This window comes from Amphichorda felina (assembly GCF_050947745.1).
Source record: "Amphichorda felina strain 45539 chromosome Unknown scaffold_3, whole genome shotgun sequence".
In the NCBI taxonomy this organism is placed as follows: Eukaryota; Fungi; Ascomycota; class Sordariomycetes; order Hypocreales; family Bionectriaceae; genus Amphichorda; species Amphichorda felina.
The window spans coordinates 2,583,300-2,602,192 of NW_028145047.1; the positions used below are offsets into that span (position 1 = coordinate 2,583,300).

Genomic DNA, 18,893 nt, shown 5'->3' on the forward strand with positions numbered 1-18,893 from the left:
CTGTAATATATCACCTTCTCTTACATTTCGGCTCCGAACTCGGTGTGGTCGCATTCCTCTTCTCGCTTTGCTCCTAGCTCCGTGTTACCCCCTCTGGGCCCCCCGCAAGCTGCATCTGTCACTGCAGACATCACACAAGGAATCACCCAGCTCCCGGCCTCGACGCCTTGACAGCCCCTGTTCGGCGCCAAAGCTCTCTCTCCCTCAGACGCGATTTTCTCTCCCACGCCGACATCCCACCCTCCATTATCTGGAGCCATAGCAAGCTAGGCCTAGCCCGTGGCAAAAGCCTACCGTCAACAAGCGCGGAGCGCTTTTAGACCCCCGGTCCCTGAATCCTGCGGGCCTTGCACCTGTGAGCTTTGGACCCATAGTCGACAACCAGCCCTTCTGATATCCTCTTGCACTCCCGTGCTGAGCATTTGCTTCTCTTTCTTTGTTTTCAATCCTCAATTTCATATACCCTTTCCTCGCTTTTCCCTCCATTAATTTTAGAAGTCGCATATTGCGCACTTGGCGGCAACGCCTCTTTGGTCTCGGTGTTGTTTGGATCTGGTTCCTTGTCGAAACCAGAGAACGTGTATTTCATTGAATTGACTTCATTGAATTGGCCATACCGTTCCCGCTGGTTCAATACGAAACCCTCAGCTCACTTTTCTTCCCGGTTTGAGCCGAATAATGAATTGTTAAACTCAGGAAAGGCATGTTTGGACCAACCGAGCCGGCTGGCAAGGTCGAATCAATATGTCATCCCTTAGGACGGGATATGGACTCCCGGCCAATCCGTCCGAGGGAATACGGATGCGGAGGCCCAGTGAGCCGGGACAACAGGGAGGCATTCCCAGGCCGACACTTCGGGCAGTGAAAACCGAGAGTGATGTTTCCCTGAAGCCCCCTGCTCAGATATCATTGCAATCTCGACTTCCAAGTCGAGTGCCTCAACCACCAGTGGCGCCACGACAGGCAGGAAGACCTTCGGCTGCGCGGCGGCCCTCTCTCGACCAGCAGGCAATTCCACCGAGATCAACCAGCACCACTGCCTCTACCCGCTCCAAGTCGCACACCCAGAGTAGTTCAAGCTCCTCCTCATCGAGTAGGTCACGCGAAAACACTGTTAGGACCGACCGGAGTATCCTACGACGGAAGCAATCGTCCGTTTCCGAAGACGTCCAAGCTTCCCGCAAAGGTGCACCTGCAGCTGGGCCTTCTTCATTAATACCCCGCTCAAGAGGTGCCCCTGACTCGTCTATGGCACCCCAGTTGAACCGGTACTTGAACGAGAGCCCGGCAGAGCTCAGCCTAACGAGCCGGACAGAGGCGAAGAAGGGCTTGATTCAGTCCCCCGTCATCTATCCAGAGCTTGACCGGTATCGAAACTTTCCACAGTCGCCACCATCATTTCACGACCAAAACAGCGAGATCCTCTACAAGTTGTCAACCCAGGACCTTCCACCGCCAACGCCGGCGAGTCTGATCTTCTCGGGGAGCAGCAGTCAACTCAGCGCCAGCCCTTCGACCAAGTTCTCTGGTTCACCAGGCCCAGGCCCCTACAGCCGTGACACCACGCCGACATCAATATCGTCGCAGTCACCTGGCTTGACGAGCTCGGTGAAGTTCAATCCGCCCAAGGGGCGCCAGCTTAGCCCTGCCCTGACAAGGCCACCAGTCACCCGCAGGAGAACTGGAAGCTTTCCTAATGAGGTCGATGCGATTAGTGCTGATCCACATGGTCTAGCAGCCGTCCGCGAGTCTCTGACGTCGTCCTCATCGAGCTCGACTGTCAAGGATGTTGATCGAAACATGAAGGATAGGAAGCCGGCAAGGCATCTCCCACCCCCACCACCTAGCCCACCGCCGAGGAAGTCGTCCCAGAAGTTCCGCAAGAATAGCGACGGGGAGACGAAGAAATCGCCAGCGCCCAGTATTAACAGCAAAGCACGTTTGACTCCAACCAGTGCATCTCCACAGAAGACCTCGGCCCCATCTCTCCCAACCTTGGTTCCAAGGCGGCCGAGTCGAGACGGCGCCCCAGATATTCGATCTCAACTCATCGCTCCCGCACCGGTCGTGCACAGCAACCTTTCATCAACGTCACTTCCTAACGAGAGGCGCGGTAGCGAATCGAACGACTTGGCACCGTCCCATCGGCGAGCAAGGAACGCCTCGACCTCGCAGGTGCCTGTGGTCAAAGATGTTCCCGTAGTGGCAAAGTCTTCGAGTTCAAAAAGTCTGAGGGCTCCTGATTCCGCTGCGCCATCTCCCGCGCCTAGCCCGAGCGTCGGGTCTTCTTTCCGTTTCCCCTTCTTTGGTCGTAAGAAGGCCACACCGGAGAACCCGTCCAAGGCGAAGAAAGAACCAAAGGAAAAGCAGCAGAAGCCGACACGGAAGGGCCCTGCCGCCGGCACTGGTCACGAAGGCTATGGTAGGATTGGTGGGGTGAGGAGACGCAGCGGTAGCAGCAATCTCTCCAGGGGGTTTGCGGACCTCCAAGCCTCTCAGGAGAGTCTTGTCAGCAGCGATCACTTTTTCGCAGACCGGATGAATCCGGTTGTCATTGCAGGCGGCGAAATCGTGGAGAACCGGAATACCAGCGCCGACCTCACTAGGACGGAGAGCAACCAGAGCCTTCTGAGCCGCCCCAGCATAGATTCAAAGGGAGGTGGATCGATGACCCCGGGGGTAGGATCGCGCACAACGATGTGGCCATCTCCAGCTCCCACGGGTCCGAACACAGCGGCAAGCTCCCGTCGCCCCTCGGATAGCAGAGACTCAGGCGGTATCGGTATGACATCAATGCTTGCCCTCCGACGGTCTGTCCGCCATCAGGGAGCGTCCGAGAATCCCATCCGGCTCCCTCACCCTATCAACACCAATGGGGTTGCGTCTTCGCCCATGACTAGTTTTGACACAAGTGTCATGTCGGACGAGTCGCATCTTGAGATGCAGCGGGAAATATCTCGGGGGCGTAACGCAGTCCATACGACCCCCAAGAAGCTCACAAAACGCGACCGGTCACCTCGGAAGTGGACCTTGTTTGGAAAATCTCAAAAGCGAACCGCTCCAAAGATAGATGACACGGCCACAGTTCCTGTACTGTCTGTCGAGACGAAACCCGTGGCTTTCTACACCATGATAGATCCTTCGGAACAAGACCTCGCCCAGGAAGTTGACATCAAAGACGTGCTCCGAAGCGCGGATGTTTACTCGGAATCACCGAGACAAGGTACACCCGGGCCACCGTTTCCTGGACGCCAGACTCCTGATTTGCATCAGCCCGCCATGAGGGAATCCCCACAGACGGCTCGAAAGATCTACCTTGGTCCGTCACCGATGTCTCTTCCATCCGAGTCTAAGCCTCAGGTGTATCCTCCACCTGCCAATGCAACATTGAGATCGGGTCGACCGAGTAGGCTTCAACAAGTGGGAAGAATTCCAAAAGTTGTCAGCAACCGGCAGGAAGAGGCTTCGCCGAAAAGTTTCTCTCGTCCATTCCGAGCCAGCATGCAGCTGCCTCCCCAGCCTGCAGAATATATTGATCCACAGTCGGTCGCCAAGGGTCCCAGCCCTCCGAATGCTTCGAGCTCTGTGCCTGATCTGACAACGGGAGAATCGACCGGGGAAAGCACCAATGTTTCTTGGTGCGATCCGAGGGTCAATGTCCCGGTGGCGATAGCCGGAGATCAAGACCAGAAGGAATTTCTACGGTTCTCACCGCGAAAGAACTCTGATGTGACGGTTGGAACAAGCTCCAGCTCCGGAATGTTCCCTTACAATAGTGCGACGGCAGTCATCCCAGGTCCAGATGACCCCCCTGCTGAGGATGAGGTGTGGGACGAGTACGACGATCTATTTGACGACGGAAACACGAAACCCCCGCCGTCAGCGACATCTTCTAGTGGAACGCCGTTCCATCTTGAGACGTACGAGTCGAAACTGGCCAAAGAAAAGATAATGGAATCGCCAACGCTTGCCGCTGATCGAGTCATGTCTGCACACTCGTTGGTGCCGACCGCCTCAAGCTGCTACAGCGCGGATATGACGGAGAGAATTCGCAATGCATTCCAGCCTCACCCGAGCCCTACCTCGCCACCGGTAACACAGGATGCTGAGCAGAGTCAGGATAGATCTAGCGAAGAAGGGGATTTGAGCCGGGCTACCGCCCTAGCACCAAAAAGAAGCCTCTCACCCATCAAGGAACGGGACTCTGATTCGAGCTGTTGCTCATCGGATGACGGGTCTCCTCTGTCCCTGGTTAATCTCCGCGTTGGATCTATGACGGTCAGCAAGTGGCTTACATTTGGACACGTGCTGTTCAGTGATGTCCGTCACGAGCTGATCGCGGAAGAAGGGTCTCTGAAGCGACCCTCTATTCTGGTGATTGATGGGCTTGGAAACGATGATTGGTCGTTCTATGCAGCGGAGACGTACCCGGCGGCGACCTTCTACAATCTTTCACCTCGTGCACCTCTACCTACTGATACCCCAAGTTCGCCGTCAAGCTTCCCCCTGACCCCGCCGAATCACCACCAGATCCAGTTTGTGTCGCACATGCAAAAGTTCCCCTTTGCGCCGCAAAGCTTCACGTCGGTCGTCTACCGCTTTCCAGTGGCGGCTCCCGAGTCTCACTACCGCAACATCCTCAGTGAAGCTCGGCGAGTGCTAAAGCCAGGGGGGTACCTCGAGCTGTCGATCCTCGACGTGGACCTGAACAACATGGGCACCCATGGCCGTCGGGCAGTTCGACAGCTCAAAGAGAATATCCACATGGCCAATCCTGACATTAGCTTGGCCTCGACGGCGGATCTCATCGTCCGTTTAATCGGTAAAGCTGGCTTCTACGACGTCAAGGCTGCTAGGGTTGGTGTTCCTGTGGCTAGCCCCATTGCCCGCTCGCACAGCGGGATCCGGGCCGAAGGTCAAAAGGCTGGAGTCAGGATAACGCGGCCGAGTCTATCTGAAATGATGAGTGACGACAGCGCCACGGCTGACGAGAGTATTACCAAGATGGTGGCCCGTGTTGGTCGCTGGTGGTACACTCGCTGCTACGAAAACGCTACTGAGCCTGATACGCTGGCCACAATCTGGGGTCACAAGGCTGTGGTTCGGGAGTGCGAGGAGCTCGGTACCAGCCTCAAGCTGATGGTGTGCTGTGGTCGTGCGCCAGATCGTGTCTCCAGCGTATAAATTTCCAACCCCTTTCTTTGTCTGGGCTGCCCTCCATGTCGGAGGGTACGACATTTGACTTTTATCAACGCGAAAAGAAATAAGGCGCAAGCCTACCCCTGAGATGACTTTTCTCGCGAAAAGAACTCAGTATATCAACCCACCAGCAGGACATGCAGGAACCCGCTGTGACCCGCAGGAGCCTTTGAAGGGCAAACGGGAACCGGTCCTTTCTGCATTGCATCTGGATGCTACATAGTCCAAGGGCTCGCGCCCGACATCTATGACAGACTTTTTTTTCTATTTTTTCCCTTCTTTTTGCTGCATAGCTTTTGGTTTCACACGATGGTTATTGGCCGCCGGACGGGGAGGACCATTCATTTTACGGGAAATACATGGCATCAGCGCGTGAGTTGGGCTAGGGATTATACTTCTTAATGGGAGCCCCGCTCCTCGCGGAGTGGGACGCAATGGCTGGCCATTGCACTCCTTCTCTCTAGGGGAAGAGGTGCAGTGGATGGATCGGATATTTGGGACGGATGGATCGGATGACTGATGAAACGGACGACTAATGATGGCATCAAAACAACCAGTGCATGTTGCATCGAGATACCCTTGTTCTTGATAGTTTATAGCGAGAACGACAAGCGTTTACTTGTTCATCTTATACGTGCCTTTTGGTTTTCCTGCCTTTAATGCCATTACAGCATCGTACAAGTTCTATATACTTCTTGGATGGATGCCTTATTTCCACCACATAATTTACAAGCTGTTGTTTGGAGGCGCACGTACACACATCACGGCGTCTTGACCTCGCTCCCATCCTTTTCAGCCTCCTCGACTTCCGCAATAACAGCCTCCTCCACCGCCGCCTCGTCAACTTCCACAGCGACAGCCTCCTCCACTGCGGCCTCCTCATTCCCAATGGTCGGCTCCGTATCCTCCGGAATCTTGCGGAAGACAGCCACGAACCCGCCACCAGCAACCCTGTCGCCCATCCGCGGCCTCATGATCTGCACGACGCGGCCATCCTCGCTATCCTTGGGCACGACGGTGCTGACGTTCCACGAGCGCCCGCCCTCGCACTCCTGCACGCCGTAGTCAGCCGACGACGACGTGGGCAGCTCGGCAGTGCGATCCAGGCGCAGGGGCTGGCGCTCGCGGGCGCTCCACGCGGCGAAGGCGGCGATCTGGCTGATGCTGGGGCTGAAGACGATGAGGGTGGCGTTGGGCCGCAGGGCGCGGACGACCGGGGCGGCGTTCTCCTCGGGGGCGGGGAGGTCGAGGACGGCGCGGGAGAGGAAGGGCTTGCCGTCGCGGTCGGCGAGACGGGGGGTGAGGTAGGCATCAATGGAGCCGGTGTGGAAGTCGATGGTGGGGAGGTAGATGCCACGGCGGAAGCGGCGGACGAGGCCGTGGGCGGTGAAGGAGTGGAGGGCCTTGCGGTCGAGGGTGTGGAGGATGGCGCGGCGCGTGGACGGGTAGGCCTGTGCCTCGTCAACGAGGTGCGGCGGGAGGTCGAGGTGGGAGAGAGTGGCCGTGGTAACGGTGTCGCTCGACGCGTCGGGCTTCCTGATGGGCAGGATCTTGGCGGCGGGGATGGCCTCGCGGAGCTCCTTACTCAAACTTGGGTTGCCGGCGTGGAGGGCGCGCGCAATGTGCAGTGTCAAGCTGCCCATTCCCGTTCCGGCCTCGAAGACCTCAAAGGGCTCGCCGTCGTCTTCGATCTCACCGGGGTGTTCGGGGTGCAAGTCCATCATGGCAACAATGGTGCTTGCGTCGTGGGGGTATATCTGGCATTCCCAAGATCCTCAGAATTAGCCCCTCCTATGCCAATCTCCTGCTGGGGCGCCGATGATGGCACGTACCGGAACGGCGTGTCTCTCTCCATGAACAATGTAAGTAGCCATGCTTGGCTCGTAGATGACCACGTCGCGCCCAGAGCTATCCTTGAGTTTATCCATCATGCGTCGGCCGATGAGCTGGTCCATGTCGACATTTGCGCCGTGGTGCAGCTTAACCTTGCCCTTGCCTTTGCGGAGGGGCGGGGTGAGGCGCCATTTCGCCCTCGCGTCAGCTTTTTGCTTGAGGAGGAGGACATCGTACTCTGTTCTTGGATGCCGAGTTAGCGTTCCATGACTTTGCTGGGGATGGGAAGCAAAGGTGCTGGCTTGCCCTGGACGGTGCGGTCAGAGGTGGTTAGGTGGCGACATTGGGGCGCTGACCGCAATGCGACGTTGGTCTGGCGCCGTAGTGGCAGTTGGAAGGCTCGCGATCGCATGGTGACGCGTTGGTGGTTGATGCTATTACCGCCTTCAGTAGAAAAGTTGGAGCATGGATGGAGACTTCGGGGACTCGGGGATGCGCTTGTCGGAGTTACCTCGGTGAATGTCCTCCCTGTGGACTGGCAATGCCCCCCCCCCCCCCCCCCCCAAAATTCCCACCTGGTTGTCAATAATTCAGAACTATGTACGATGGCTCTTCTTCTTCTGGTGATAATATGAAATATTCGTTGGTATAGCGGTATATTTGTGCGCCAGCGGGTATATATCCACGTTTCTCCACCGCTCGTCGACTCCTCAAATCTCGACTAAATCAACGCCAGATCAAAGCTCGTCGGCTATATATAGTAATGTACATGGCGATGCTCCCGGCATCGTATTGTCCGCTGCATGCAAGAGGCTCCCAAAACGCCGAACTGTGCTTAAAAAAAAAACTCCTCGAGAACAAAGACGAATCAACTCCAAAGCTGTGGATTTGCCGGCCATGATTCATCTAGCCGTCGTATGTTCTCGTAGCTCGTGTGCTTTTCTTTCTTCTCCTTCTCCATCTCTTTTCCTTGGTATCCCCTCCGCGACGTCAAGGAAATATTAGTGAGTGTATCCAATGTACGGGTGCTCAACCCCTTATCCATTTCTCCCAAGTATGTTCCAGAATGAGGGCCTGGGAACTCGCTTAAATGAAACCCCATCTGTTCGGTCCGTGGCTCATGATAGCTGACCATGTGCCCTGCGACTCAGGTTCATGCTGTGTCGTGTGGAAGTCTTCTTCAAAGTATGGTAGAATCTTGACGTCCGTATGCTTCTCCATTAACTCAACTACCGAATCGTACCGTCGGCGACACCGCTTGGTCCATGGGTCGTTTTTTACTCCGCAATGGTAACAATAAGTGTTCGGTCGAGAGTCGCGTACGCGGCACAGCAGCTTGGCTTTCTTCATGTCCTTCAAAAGGTCATTGGCAGTCTGCTTTGTGGCGTCGGATTCGGGATCGGCAGCATAGAACAGCTGGGCAGTTGCGTATCGCAACGCGAGGCGGTCACTCAACTCGCTCCCTTGGCCTTGCTCCATCTGTCGGTACTGGGCCCGGAGCTCGAGGGCCAGCTTCTCCAGTCGCTCTGTGTTCTTCTGTTCATAGAAAATAGCCAGATCAACCCATGTCCGTGCAACGTAAGGATGACGGCGGCCATAAATTGCCTCGAGCTCCTCAGCGATTAGCGGCATGCTTCCCCATAGGAGCTCCGACAGTGTTGCGGCACCATGCTTTTGCTGCACCTCGTATAGGCATGTGAATATCTGACGCAACGGATGGGACCGGTCATAATTTGTCGTTGAGAAGGCAGCCACGTATTTGCAAAGCGCTGTCATGAGACCGGGATCGCGGCGAACCATACCCAGCAGCACCTCGAGAATAGCCTGGGGCGATAGCTGCTTCAAGTCGATCTCGAGCTGATTGAATGCGTTCATGAGGCACTGCCCGCCAGAGTCCACGTCACTAGCCTCAAAGTAGAAGTTGGCTTCTGTCAACATCTCACTTGACGGCGCACCCCATACCATGGTCGATGGCCAGCCCACTTGCCGCTCGGTCTCCAGCTCCCACTGCCGACACTGCAAGAAAGCCTTGCGCATGTTCCCAACGACCAATTCTTGCGCGCGCATGAGATCAGGCGACTTGAGATACTCGGGGGCGGGCGGCGGAGTCGGCGTCCGGCATCGAATGTGCGAGGGAAGATTGGCGGGAAGCTCGAAGTCGACCAGATCATATTCCGTCACCCCCTTCCGCTTCAAGTAGGTGCCCAGGTTGACAATTTTACCGTTCCGGACGAATTCTGAGACCTTGCCCTCGGCATCGCGCTGGAACTTCATCGACAAGAGCTTCTTCACCTCGTCTTCCGTATTATTCTTCACGAACCCCCACTGGGAGAATCGCGTCTTGTACATCTTCGGACTAGAAGACCAGTCAGTCATTGATCATACTGGCAGCCGGTGGTAGAAATACTTACGTGGCCTGGAAGTTGTATTTCTCGGCCATGATGGACATGACTTCCTTGAGTGGCTTCCTCTGCTCCAGATACAGATCGCGGATTGTGGCCTTGAACCCTTCCCAAGCCTCGGCGGGGACCTGTTCACGCGACGGTCGGTTGATTATGGACGGGCGGGATGTAGACGACTCGCCATTCTGAGTTTGCTGTTCTTCGTTAGACGAGCAAGAGCGGAAGCGGCCAAGCGTAATACTTACCAGGGCGTTATCCGAAGCCGATGGGACGGGGTTGGGCTGTGGTGTTGATGGCTCTTGCTTAATCCTTGGACTGAATGGTGTCGACAACGACGGGGTCGTGATGGCTAGGTCGGGTTTCGGTCCCTTTGGCTTTGGAGGTTTGACTGGAGCCTTGGCCTTGGCCTTTGAGCCAGGGTTGAGCTCGAGAATGAATTGGTTGCCGGCACTGATGGCTGGCTTCGGGGTTGGTGGGGGAGGAGGGCGGAAGTAACCACCTGGACTGGTAGCATGACTAGATGGCCCCGCCGCAGGGCTTTGGAGGCCATGCTGCTGATGTGTGTGTTGGTGTTGTGGCTGGGGCGGTTGGTACTGCTGCGTTGGCTGCGTTTGTTGAAACTGGTAGGCCTGATGGTGGTGGTGGTGTTGAGGTTGCTGAGCCTGCTGGTGGTGCTGTTCCTGTTCTTGGCCTGGTGGGCGCCAGATCGCAAACCCCGGTGTGCCAGAGGTTGTGTGTCCGGGGGTAGTTGGGGCGGGCGATGTTACCATGGGACCAGTTGTCATGGAATGCCCTATTTGATCACTCGCCATGATATTGCCGATGCTCCCGAAGGGATCATTGATCTGATTAGTACTGGGACTGGTGACACAGGAGGCGTCGCGGAAGCCTCCAAAAGATGCCGGGTGTGGACTCGTAGCGATCGGACTGGCGACGCCGTTGTGAGAAGTGCCATATGAACCGAAATGGGAGTCAATCGGGGTGGCTATGCGGTTGCTTGCGAACGAGTGACTGGCGAAGTTGTTGGTAGCAAAGGAATTTCCCTGCGGTGCGGTGTTGAAGTGTCCAAAGTGTGAGGATGGCTGTTGGTGGTTGATGGTAATGGGACTCGTAGCCGAGTTGTCCACGGTTGAATTGTCCACAGGCCGTGGAGGTAAGGGAGGTTGGTAATCCTTATTCTCGAACTGAGCGATCAGACGTCCAATACCCCCGACACCACCACCACTTCCGGTTTCTTCTTGGACCCCGCTGCCGTGGTTCAAGTTGCCAGGCTCCGCCTTGATACCAGCGGCCACAGAGCGATTCTCAGACTGCAAGCCACTCTCCAAGCCCTGTGGAAACCCGTTGCCGAAATCCGTTGCGGGCGTCCAGTCCATGTCACCGGAGGGCGCAGCACCGAAATCACTTGTTGAACCATGATGGTGAAGAGGTTGAGAGACATCTGCCGGGGACGATGGGTCAAAGTCGAACCTAGGCCATTCCTGCTGTGGCGAGAATCCATACTGCAGGGTCTGGTGCGGTTGTTGCTGGTGGAAATGCTGCTGAGGCGCCGGCGTCGGGGGCTGAGGCTGAAGTGGATGGTGCTGCTGGTGCTGATGCTCAAAGAACTGCGGCTGTTGATGATGCTGGTGGGCATGATGATGCTGCTGATCAAGCACGTGCTGGTTGCCGGCGTCCCCCTGGTGCTGGAACTGACGATCCTGCTGGTGATGGTGCTGCGCGTGGTGAAGCTGGGACTGAGGCTGGGCGTTGCTGTTGCCGGGGGTGCTGGGGGCAAAGGAAGCAGCGAAGGCGTTCAATTCGTCCCATTGGCGCTGATTAAACATGGCGGTCCGTCCGCCTCAGCGCCGGGCCCGACAGAGCGAGCACGACAGAAGTGCCCGTCTGGCTGGGGTACGTCGGTTCAAACGAGGGAGAGGCGAGTCGAGCTCGGTCGTCTGCGTGCGGCCTAGTCATTACTCGTGGTGAGCTGGGAGGGCTGCGCTCCAGGTGCTCTGCTCTACCACCACGGGAACAGGCAGAGAGTGAGAGAGAGAGGCCAACGACAGACGATGGCAGAAATAACGAATGGTCAGGCCACGAAAGTGCCCATGATCGTCAGGGATGGACGAGTGCTCGGCGGCGGCGAGGAGTCGACGACCGGATGGAGTAGTCAGCGAGCAGGCTCTCGAGTCGCAATGACACACTCGGTGGCGAGTGTCGTCAAGAGAGCGAGGACAACCGGTTCAAGACGTCGAAGAAATGTCGCAAGCACAGGGGTTCAGAACCTCTGGGTCTCGTGGCGAGGCAGAGGTCTGGTTTGGTAGAAAACCCGCGTGCGAGAGAGGGAGAGAGGGAGAGAGGGACGGTGAGGGAATGAGAGCGAGGGACGCGGAGCGGAAGTGGGAGGGACGGGAAAGGCGCCGGCGACGAAGATACGAAGTCGCAGTAAGACGTTATTTTTCAGGGTGCTGGCGCTGCTGAGTGCCAGGGGAGCCAATAGCCGAGGGGGGCGCTGGACGCTGGACGCTGGACGCTGGACGCTGGACGCTGGACGCTGGACGCTGGACAGAACTCGAGTCGACATGCATGCAACGAGGGCTGTGGGAGGAGGGTGTCGGGGCGACGAGACTTGGAAACCTGGAGATCTGGAGACTTGAATGGAGCCCAGGACCACAGTGCCCAGCAAGACTGGCGGCGGCTTTGCAGATTGAGTAGCGAGCGCGAGGGCCGGCAGCGTCGCTAGCAGGGCTGTGATGAGAGACGAGACGAGACAAGACGCACAACAGTTTCGTTATCGTTCCCCAGACTTGGGTGACAGGGACAGCGCCGTGATAGGACGGTTGGCGATGGGGCGCCCCTCTCTTGTCTGTCGCGCAGGCACTCGGGGCAGATGGGATCATGGGAATGCCTGGGAATGTGCGAAATGCCACCAGCAGCAGTTGGGTGACGGTCGGGGTTTTGGGGGTGAGGAGGCAGCGTGAGGAGACCTGAGGAGGCCTGAGGAGGGCCTGAGCACCTACCTCATAGTGAGGAGAGTGGGCTGCAGGCAGGCGCGGACCACTGGACAGGCGGCCTTGGGGCGCTGGCAGCGTGGCACTTGCCCGCCAAGGCCAACCAGGAGGGCGCCAGCAAAAGTTCCTGCCGCGAACGGTTCCCAATGCGGCAACCGAGTCCACACCCGGATCCGGCTCTCAGGGACAACCTCCCCAGAGCACGCGCTCAAAGCAAGTGCGACCAGAGATAAGGTCAAGATGACAAGGACATGCCTCTGTCCTTCTGGAAGCCCCAGCAGACGGCTACATATTACGACTCGAATAGCGTCCGATGGGTTGCATCTCCAATGCCGTCCCTGCCCGGCATCACGTCCCAAGTCTGGTGATGCTGGTCCCCCAAGCACCAACCGCCCAACGAGATGCATACAAGGCCTAGCGATATCCGCAAGAGGAATGTGCTGGGCTGAGCGGTGACGAGCGTCTGTCCCACCCCCCCGGGGGCCTTGAGCTGCCGAGAGCGACAGTGAGAGACACAGAGGCAGCGAGAACGAGCTATGGACCCAGGAGACAGACTATTACCTACGGATCCTGACCGACCGCTAATTAGTTAGTACCTAGATTTGGCGGGCACGCCCGAGACGGGTCAAATGCATTGACCAGGTACAATGTAGGTGGTGATGTTATTTTGAAAATTTGCTGCTTATGGGAACGGGAACGGTCTGGCCTTCATGCGATTGTATCGCGTGACAGAGAGCGAGGCGACATGGTCCTGTATTACCATAATACCATGTACTTCCAGCTATCTGGACAGCCTACAAAACGAGCAATTCGTAAGGTAAATAGCCGGCCCTTGGGTACTTGATTCCATGACCCTTTCGCTTGCATTTCAGCTATGCACGAGATTCACATTGACACACGAATTCGTTAATACTGGCAGTGGTGCCAATTACGCGTCAAGGGCATCAATCATTCCCCATTCCCAAACTCACCAGGCGAGGCGTCTCTCACAAGCCCGGCCGGTCACTGCCATTGATTGGTGGAGTCCAGCACCCCAGCACCCGAAAGAGAAGGTGGGAAGGTGCCTTGGGGACCCTGCCTTGCATCACCAGGTCTCGAATCGTGTTCTTTTCTACGAGTACTCCGTAGAATCGAGGCCAACGACACAGGAGGAGTACAGTGGCACAGCCCTCGTTGGGCCTCACGATGCCCCGGATTTATCCATTTTGGGTCGCCGGCTCCCTGACCAGGAATTACCATGATGTCAAATCAGATTAATACATACTAATAGGATTCACATGAAACATGACCGCGGAGGTTCCGCGTACCGGTGCCCCTCGATCCATCCCTCCACAGATCTAGGCACCGTAGCAACTCGCTGCGAACTTCGAAGAAACGAGTCTGGCACTCGTATGGAGTAATGCATCAATCATGGCTGGCTGCTTTTGGCCTGTCCCATCGGTCAGAGGTGACCGATGCACAATGCGAGTCTGCGACGTCGTGTCTCGTCCCCCCACCCCCGTTTCCCTCCTGGCAATTCCAGAAATATTCCAGCATCGACGCTACGCTGCAACTGGCTGCAAGGAATGTGTAACAACGGGATTTCCACAGCCGCCGACTTCACGCGATAATATGTCAGCGCGCCTGCTACGTAATTTCAGGCAGTGAACAGTCAGACTAGAGCTGAAGAGGCTCTCCGTCCCTGCTGTTGATCTCCCCTCTCGCTAGGTAGAAATCGTGCGACGCCCTGAGCGAACCTGTGGCTGCGGAAGCGGCGCTTCGACCCCGTCTGATTCGAGCGCAGTCAATACCGTCTTGGGGGTCAGCTCCTCTATCGCGAGCATGAAACACATCGGGCAAGCTTCTCTTGCAGACGCCATCTGCGGGAGCCATGTCGAATCCTCGTCCCTGCGCACGCGCTACAATGGCCGTTGGCTGGGAACCCACCGCGCGCGTGGGGGGGGAGTTTTCGCGCTTCTGCTGCCTCTCTGCTGCTTCCATGTGCCCCATCACGCTGATGGGTCGCAGCTCGGCGATGGCCGAGAACCAACCCGCTGCCTCTGCCCGCTGCCACCGATTTTGGATCTTGGACCCCGGGTCACTCTTCTCCACGAGCCTTCCACGCGGACCGTTTCACAGCGCCCTCGGAGCCAAAACCACGACATACGCCGGACTCAACCCCCGACAAAGTCAGCCTAGGAAAAATATTGCCGGGCCAATCCATTTTTGGCGCAATTGAAGTTTCTTATCCATGTTTGCAGCGTTCATGTCTCGGCGTCTCCAACAAGATTACCACGGCGATACGAACGCCGCATGGGTCGCCCCGGGCGCAGAGGAGCAGCGCTGACGACAGGCCCGGACCGCATTCCAGCTAACTGTATTATGATTTCTACCATAGGTTTCCTGGAAGCTCTGCGCCAAGCATTTTGGTGACTCTCACGACGACAGAGTATCAGATATATCGACTTGGCGACTCAATCAAGAGCGTCACCCGAGACACGGTCGCAGTTCAGCACTCGAGAAAGCGAATATCATCTCTGAGAATTGTCGAAGCTCCAGGAGACTGTCCCCTATTGGGTCTCTCAGTTCTGTTGTTGCGGGCCGAGGCACGGAAGCACCGAACGGTGAAGTTGAGAGACTGGAATGCTATCGCCGTTCTAAAGTGGCTGTCCGTGCGCCGCGACCGAGACAACTTTGCAACGTTGGATCCCGTTGGCGATCATGGGGCACAAGACACGTTTTTTTTTCTCCTCAAAGCCATGATCGGCCTCCAGGCACCAGCCACTCCTGCGAGTCTGACACCAAGGCGCTCGCTCGCCACGACAATCTCTTGGGTCTCGACTCGCAACCGACGGCTCAACCGAGATTCATGGCGATCTGTCTTGGAACTACCGACGTCACAAAAAGCGTTAATATACGCGGCACGGCACGCCAGGGCGGGAATGATGCATGCCAAGCGATGCTTCTATTTCTATAACCTCTATTGAGCCGAGAGATCCAAATTGGGGGCTGCCTGAAGATGCCTTCCGACAAGAACAACCAAAAAAAAAAATTACAAAGGTAGCTTGTTCATTCTCTCATACTCGTACGTGACGTCAAAAAAAACGAACCCTACGAGAGATGCTCGCCAGAAGGTGAAGGTAATTGTAGGACGTGGTGGTGTAAAAGTACATGGAGAAAAGGGGGAGAGGGGGATGCAATCCCTCATCCCGGTGAAACAGACATCTCTCATATGGAGAACCGAGAGAAGAGTATATAAAAAAAAAAAAAAAAGAGAGAGAAGAAGATGAAGAAGAAGAGGAAGAAGGAGTAAAAAGAAGAAGGAATAAAAAGAAGAAGGAGTAAAAAGAATAAGAAGAATGCCACCCCCTTTTGAAGTTCAAACGCCGGATTGTAGTCTTTCCCCTTTGAGCACCCATTACTCCCCGTTTCGGATTCCTATTGTTAATAATACGCTCCTGTGGTCGGCGTTGAGCACCACCCATCCATCATCCATCCGTCCATACGGCCCATACTAAATATCGTTTATCGTCATCAGGACACTTCCTGCCCCTCCTGCTCCTCCCAGAACTTGAGTCCGCCGTCGACGTTGACGGCACCCGCAACCCACGGCTCCGCAGCAACGCGGTCAATAGTCCAACGACTCCGCGCGCGCTTGAGTAGGCCCTCGGTTACGTGCATTGCGCCCTCGAGACCCTTCTCCTTGAAGCGCGCTTCGTTACCTTCGTGGTCTCCGTCGTCGCCCGCGTACTCGACCCAGCGCCACTCCACGCGCGCGATGCGGTGGCTTGTACGGCTGCGCATGCGATGCGCATCCGACATGCCCGGATGAGGGTCAAAGGGGAGGCGCGCCTCGAGCAGGGCATAGAGAAGGACGCCGAGGGACCAGGCGTCGGTGGCGCGGCCGTCGTACGGCTGGCCCATAATGACCTCCGGGGCGGCGTAGTCGTCAGAACCGCAGCGGGTTTCAAGCTTCTCGTCGCCGGTGATACGGCGTGAGAGGCCGAGGTCCGTGAGCGTAATGATGGAGTTGGGGTAGGTGGTCCAGTCAGTGGAGGTGTCAGCCAGCTCATCAGCGGTGAGGTTGACGAGGACATCTGAGGATCGGGTTAGAATAGCTTGTTTGGACAGATGAGTAAGAGGCTATGGGAACGTACTCTCAAGCTTGATGTCGCGGTGGACAATACGCTGGTCGTGGAGATATCTTACCGCGCCGACAAGCTCGCCAAAAACCCTCCTCATAAGTGGAGGAGTAAGGAGGGCACGGTGCTCCGTAGCCACATCGAACAGGTCGCCGCCGGGGGAGTATGTCAAGACTAGGATAGCCCTCGTGGGTTCGATGCTAAAGGCCTTGAGGTCTACGAGTGATGGGTGGTGTATATCCTGCAGGATCTCAAGCTCACGCTTGAGGCTCATCTCGACGCGCTCCTCGCTTGCACCTCCAAGAGGGCCATGCTCGCAGATCTTGACAGCAACCAGCGTCTTGCGTTCAGGGGGGTTCTCGGCTGACTCGTCGTCACTGGGGATGATCTGACTGGTGGCCAGCATGACCTGGCTAAAGGTGCCCTGTCCCAGACACCGCAAGGACCTCCACCGGCGCTTCTTGCCATCATGTCTGTCGCGGGCCTCATAGAGTTCTATACCCTGGTCCTTGGGTCTGCTGGAGCTGTCGGTTGAGTCCTTGGAGGATTCGCTAGGCGGCGGGGTTGGAGGCTTCGAGACGGTAGGTGTGAGGCCGCGCTGCTCGGCGAAGTTTACTTCCCTCCGGATGTGAGGCTCCTGAGCTTTTGCGGACTCTGGCTTCGCATGGGAACCGGACACGGTGATATGGCGCTTAGGTATGGCGAGAGGGTCGGGCGCATACTCACTCGCGCTGCGATTTCTGGTGTGATGGCGTGGCTGTTGGTCGTGCGAGGTCAACAGTGGAGGGTTGGGATCTCGAGATTCCATCGAGCCATACGTCTTGCGTCTGGGCTCTGCCGCCGACGAGGGATCGAGAGATGAACCGGCCTGACTGGGTTCGGGAACGGCATCTTCGCCCAGGCTGCCCAGCCTATCTCTGTACTTTGGGGGCGTGCCGGATATTAGCTTCTTCCAGGGTCCTGGTGAGTCTGCCGCCAGCAGCGGGCTAGGCAGTGGCGTCATTTCGCCCATGGCAGAGATTATGGGACTAGCAATAACGCTGCTGGCACCGCTGGCGGTGCCGCCAAGCGCCTGGCCGAGGGCCTTCTTAAAGCTCGGGGTCCTGGTGACTTGGAGGTTGCCGGTGGAGGCCTTGTGGTTCAGGGGGCCGGAGCTACGACTTGAGAGGCCCGAGTTTCCGTGTAGAGAGCCGTTCCGTCGGGGTGTGGCGAAGGCTGAGTCAACGTCGGTTGATATGCGCAGAGCGGAGGAGGAAGAATCCCTCGACGATGACATGGGATGCGAGGGCGTCTGAGGGGGGGGGGATGGAGCGATGGTGTTAGACTGGAATTGAATAGACTCGGGCTGTTGGGTGAGTTGCCCAGCGCAATCAACTACCGGCTGGGAGGAGAGGCTGTCGGCGAAATAGTCATGTTGCTGGGTCAAGGGATTCGATCGGGAAGTGGGAGAATTGGTCATTGTTGACAGAGGTAGATGCGCGTATGACGGGGCCGGAGCGTGGCTGCCCGCAGGTAGAGCAGACAGGCCTAGTGGGGGTCGGCACGTCTCAATGCACAGGGAAAGAGGCTGCCGTAAGAACGTGGTGGCGGGGAGAGCGACGACTGATGCCGGTGAGGCCAGGGAGTCACGATGGTTGGTCGTAAGATTATAGCTTGGAGGTGGTGTCAGGGCCCTCTATAGCGAGGACATGAGGGTGTTCGCAATGGCCAGCCAGGGCACATCCGCGGGCGTGGGGGAATCGAATCGAGCCGGGGCCGTCGTGGTCGGGATCGTGGTCGGGGTCGACAGGCAAGGTCGTGGTGGGAGGATGTTGAGGACGACGGGACCAGACGTTGAGTGCCGTCGAGGGTGGATGCCTTCTGTCTTTGAGTGGTTGCGCGGTACGTACCGTGTGTGCGTGGTGTGTGTGGCGCACGAGCATGTACGTGCAGGCGGGCGGAAAATTGGGGAACCAGGCAGGTACCCTTCAAGGTTTAGGCGGGCGGCAGGCTGGCAGCCCTAGTACTGGGCTCCAGCACTATAATGAGTCAATTGCACTGTGAACAGCCAGCACTGAGTTGGCCCCAGACTGACTCACCTCAACTGCGCTGACCTCAGAGGCGAGACACCTAATGTACAACGTCACAAACTAACCAAGGGCCCGGATCAGGAGACGGATCAGCAAGGCTCGATTTCTCGAGTTTGTCGATGAACCTGTGTCACGGGTTCGAGGGTTCGTGGCTGCACTGACTGGGGGGAGAATACCAAGGCGCTACTATTATTCAAGGTGGGAGGAACTCTGTCAGTTCGGTGCGGATACCGAGTGATACGTTGCACTCGCAATCAACATCCAACCATTCGACTG

At 57.0% G+C, this 18,893-nt stretch overlaps 4 protein-coding genes across 4 annotated transcripts; 1 reads left to right on the plus strand and 3 right to left on the minus strand.

The window, feature by feature from the left end:
- Window positions 1–1,248: 1,248 nt before the first annotated feature.
- Window positions 1,249–5,184, plus strand: ACO1O0_003490 (class I SAM-dependent methyltransferase; the record flags this gene model as incomplete). Its single annotated transcript, XM_083192943.1, has 2 exons — window positions 1,249–1,367; window positions 1,416–5,184. The coding sequence occupies 2 exons, from the start codon at window positions 1,249–1,251 to the stop codon at window positions 5,182–5,184; spliced, it is 3,888 nt and encodes a 1,295-aa protein (XP_083052000.1).
- A 776-nt stretch (window positions 5,185–5,960) lies between these two features.
- Window positions 5,961–7,444, minus strand: ACO1O0_003491 (S-adenosyl-L-methionine-dependent methyltransferase; the record flags this gene model as incomplete). The annotated part of the gene is made up of 3 exons (XM_083192944.1): window positions 5,961–6,956; window positions 7,032–7,275; window positions 7,389–7,444. The coding sequence occupies 3 exons, from the start codon at window positions 7,442–7,444 to the stop codon at window positions 5,961–5,963; spliced, it is 1,296 nt and encodes a 431-aa protein (XP_083052001.1).
- A 674-nt stretch (window positions 7,445–8,118) lies between these two features.
- On the minus strand, window positions 8,119–11,260 carry ACO1O0_003492 (Clr5 domain-containing protein; the record flags this gene model as incomplete). The annotated part of the gene is made up of 6 exons (XM_083192945.1): window positions 8,119–9,388; window positions 9,444–9,628; window positions 9,680–9,895; window positions 9,934–10,125; window positions 10,202–11,041; window positions 11,093–11,260. The coding sequence occupies 6 exons, from the start codon at window positions 11,258–11,260 to the stop codon at window positions 8,119–8,121; spliced, it is 2,871 nt and encodes a 956-aa protein (XP_083052002.1).
- Window positions 11,261–15,940: 4,680 nt separating this feature from the next.
- Window positions 15,941–18,007, minus strand: ACO1O0_003493 (kinase-like domain-containing protein; the record flags this gene model as incomplete). Its single annotated transcript, XM_083192946.1, has 2 exons — window positions 15,941–16,503; window positions 16,564–18,007. The coding sequence occupies 2 exons, from the start codon at window positions 18,005–18,007 to the stop codon at window positions 15,941–15,943; spliced, it is 2,007 nt and encodes a 668-aa protein (XP_083052003.1).
- Window positions 18,008–18,893: the final 886 nt, after the last annotated feature.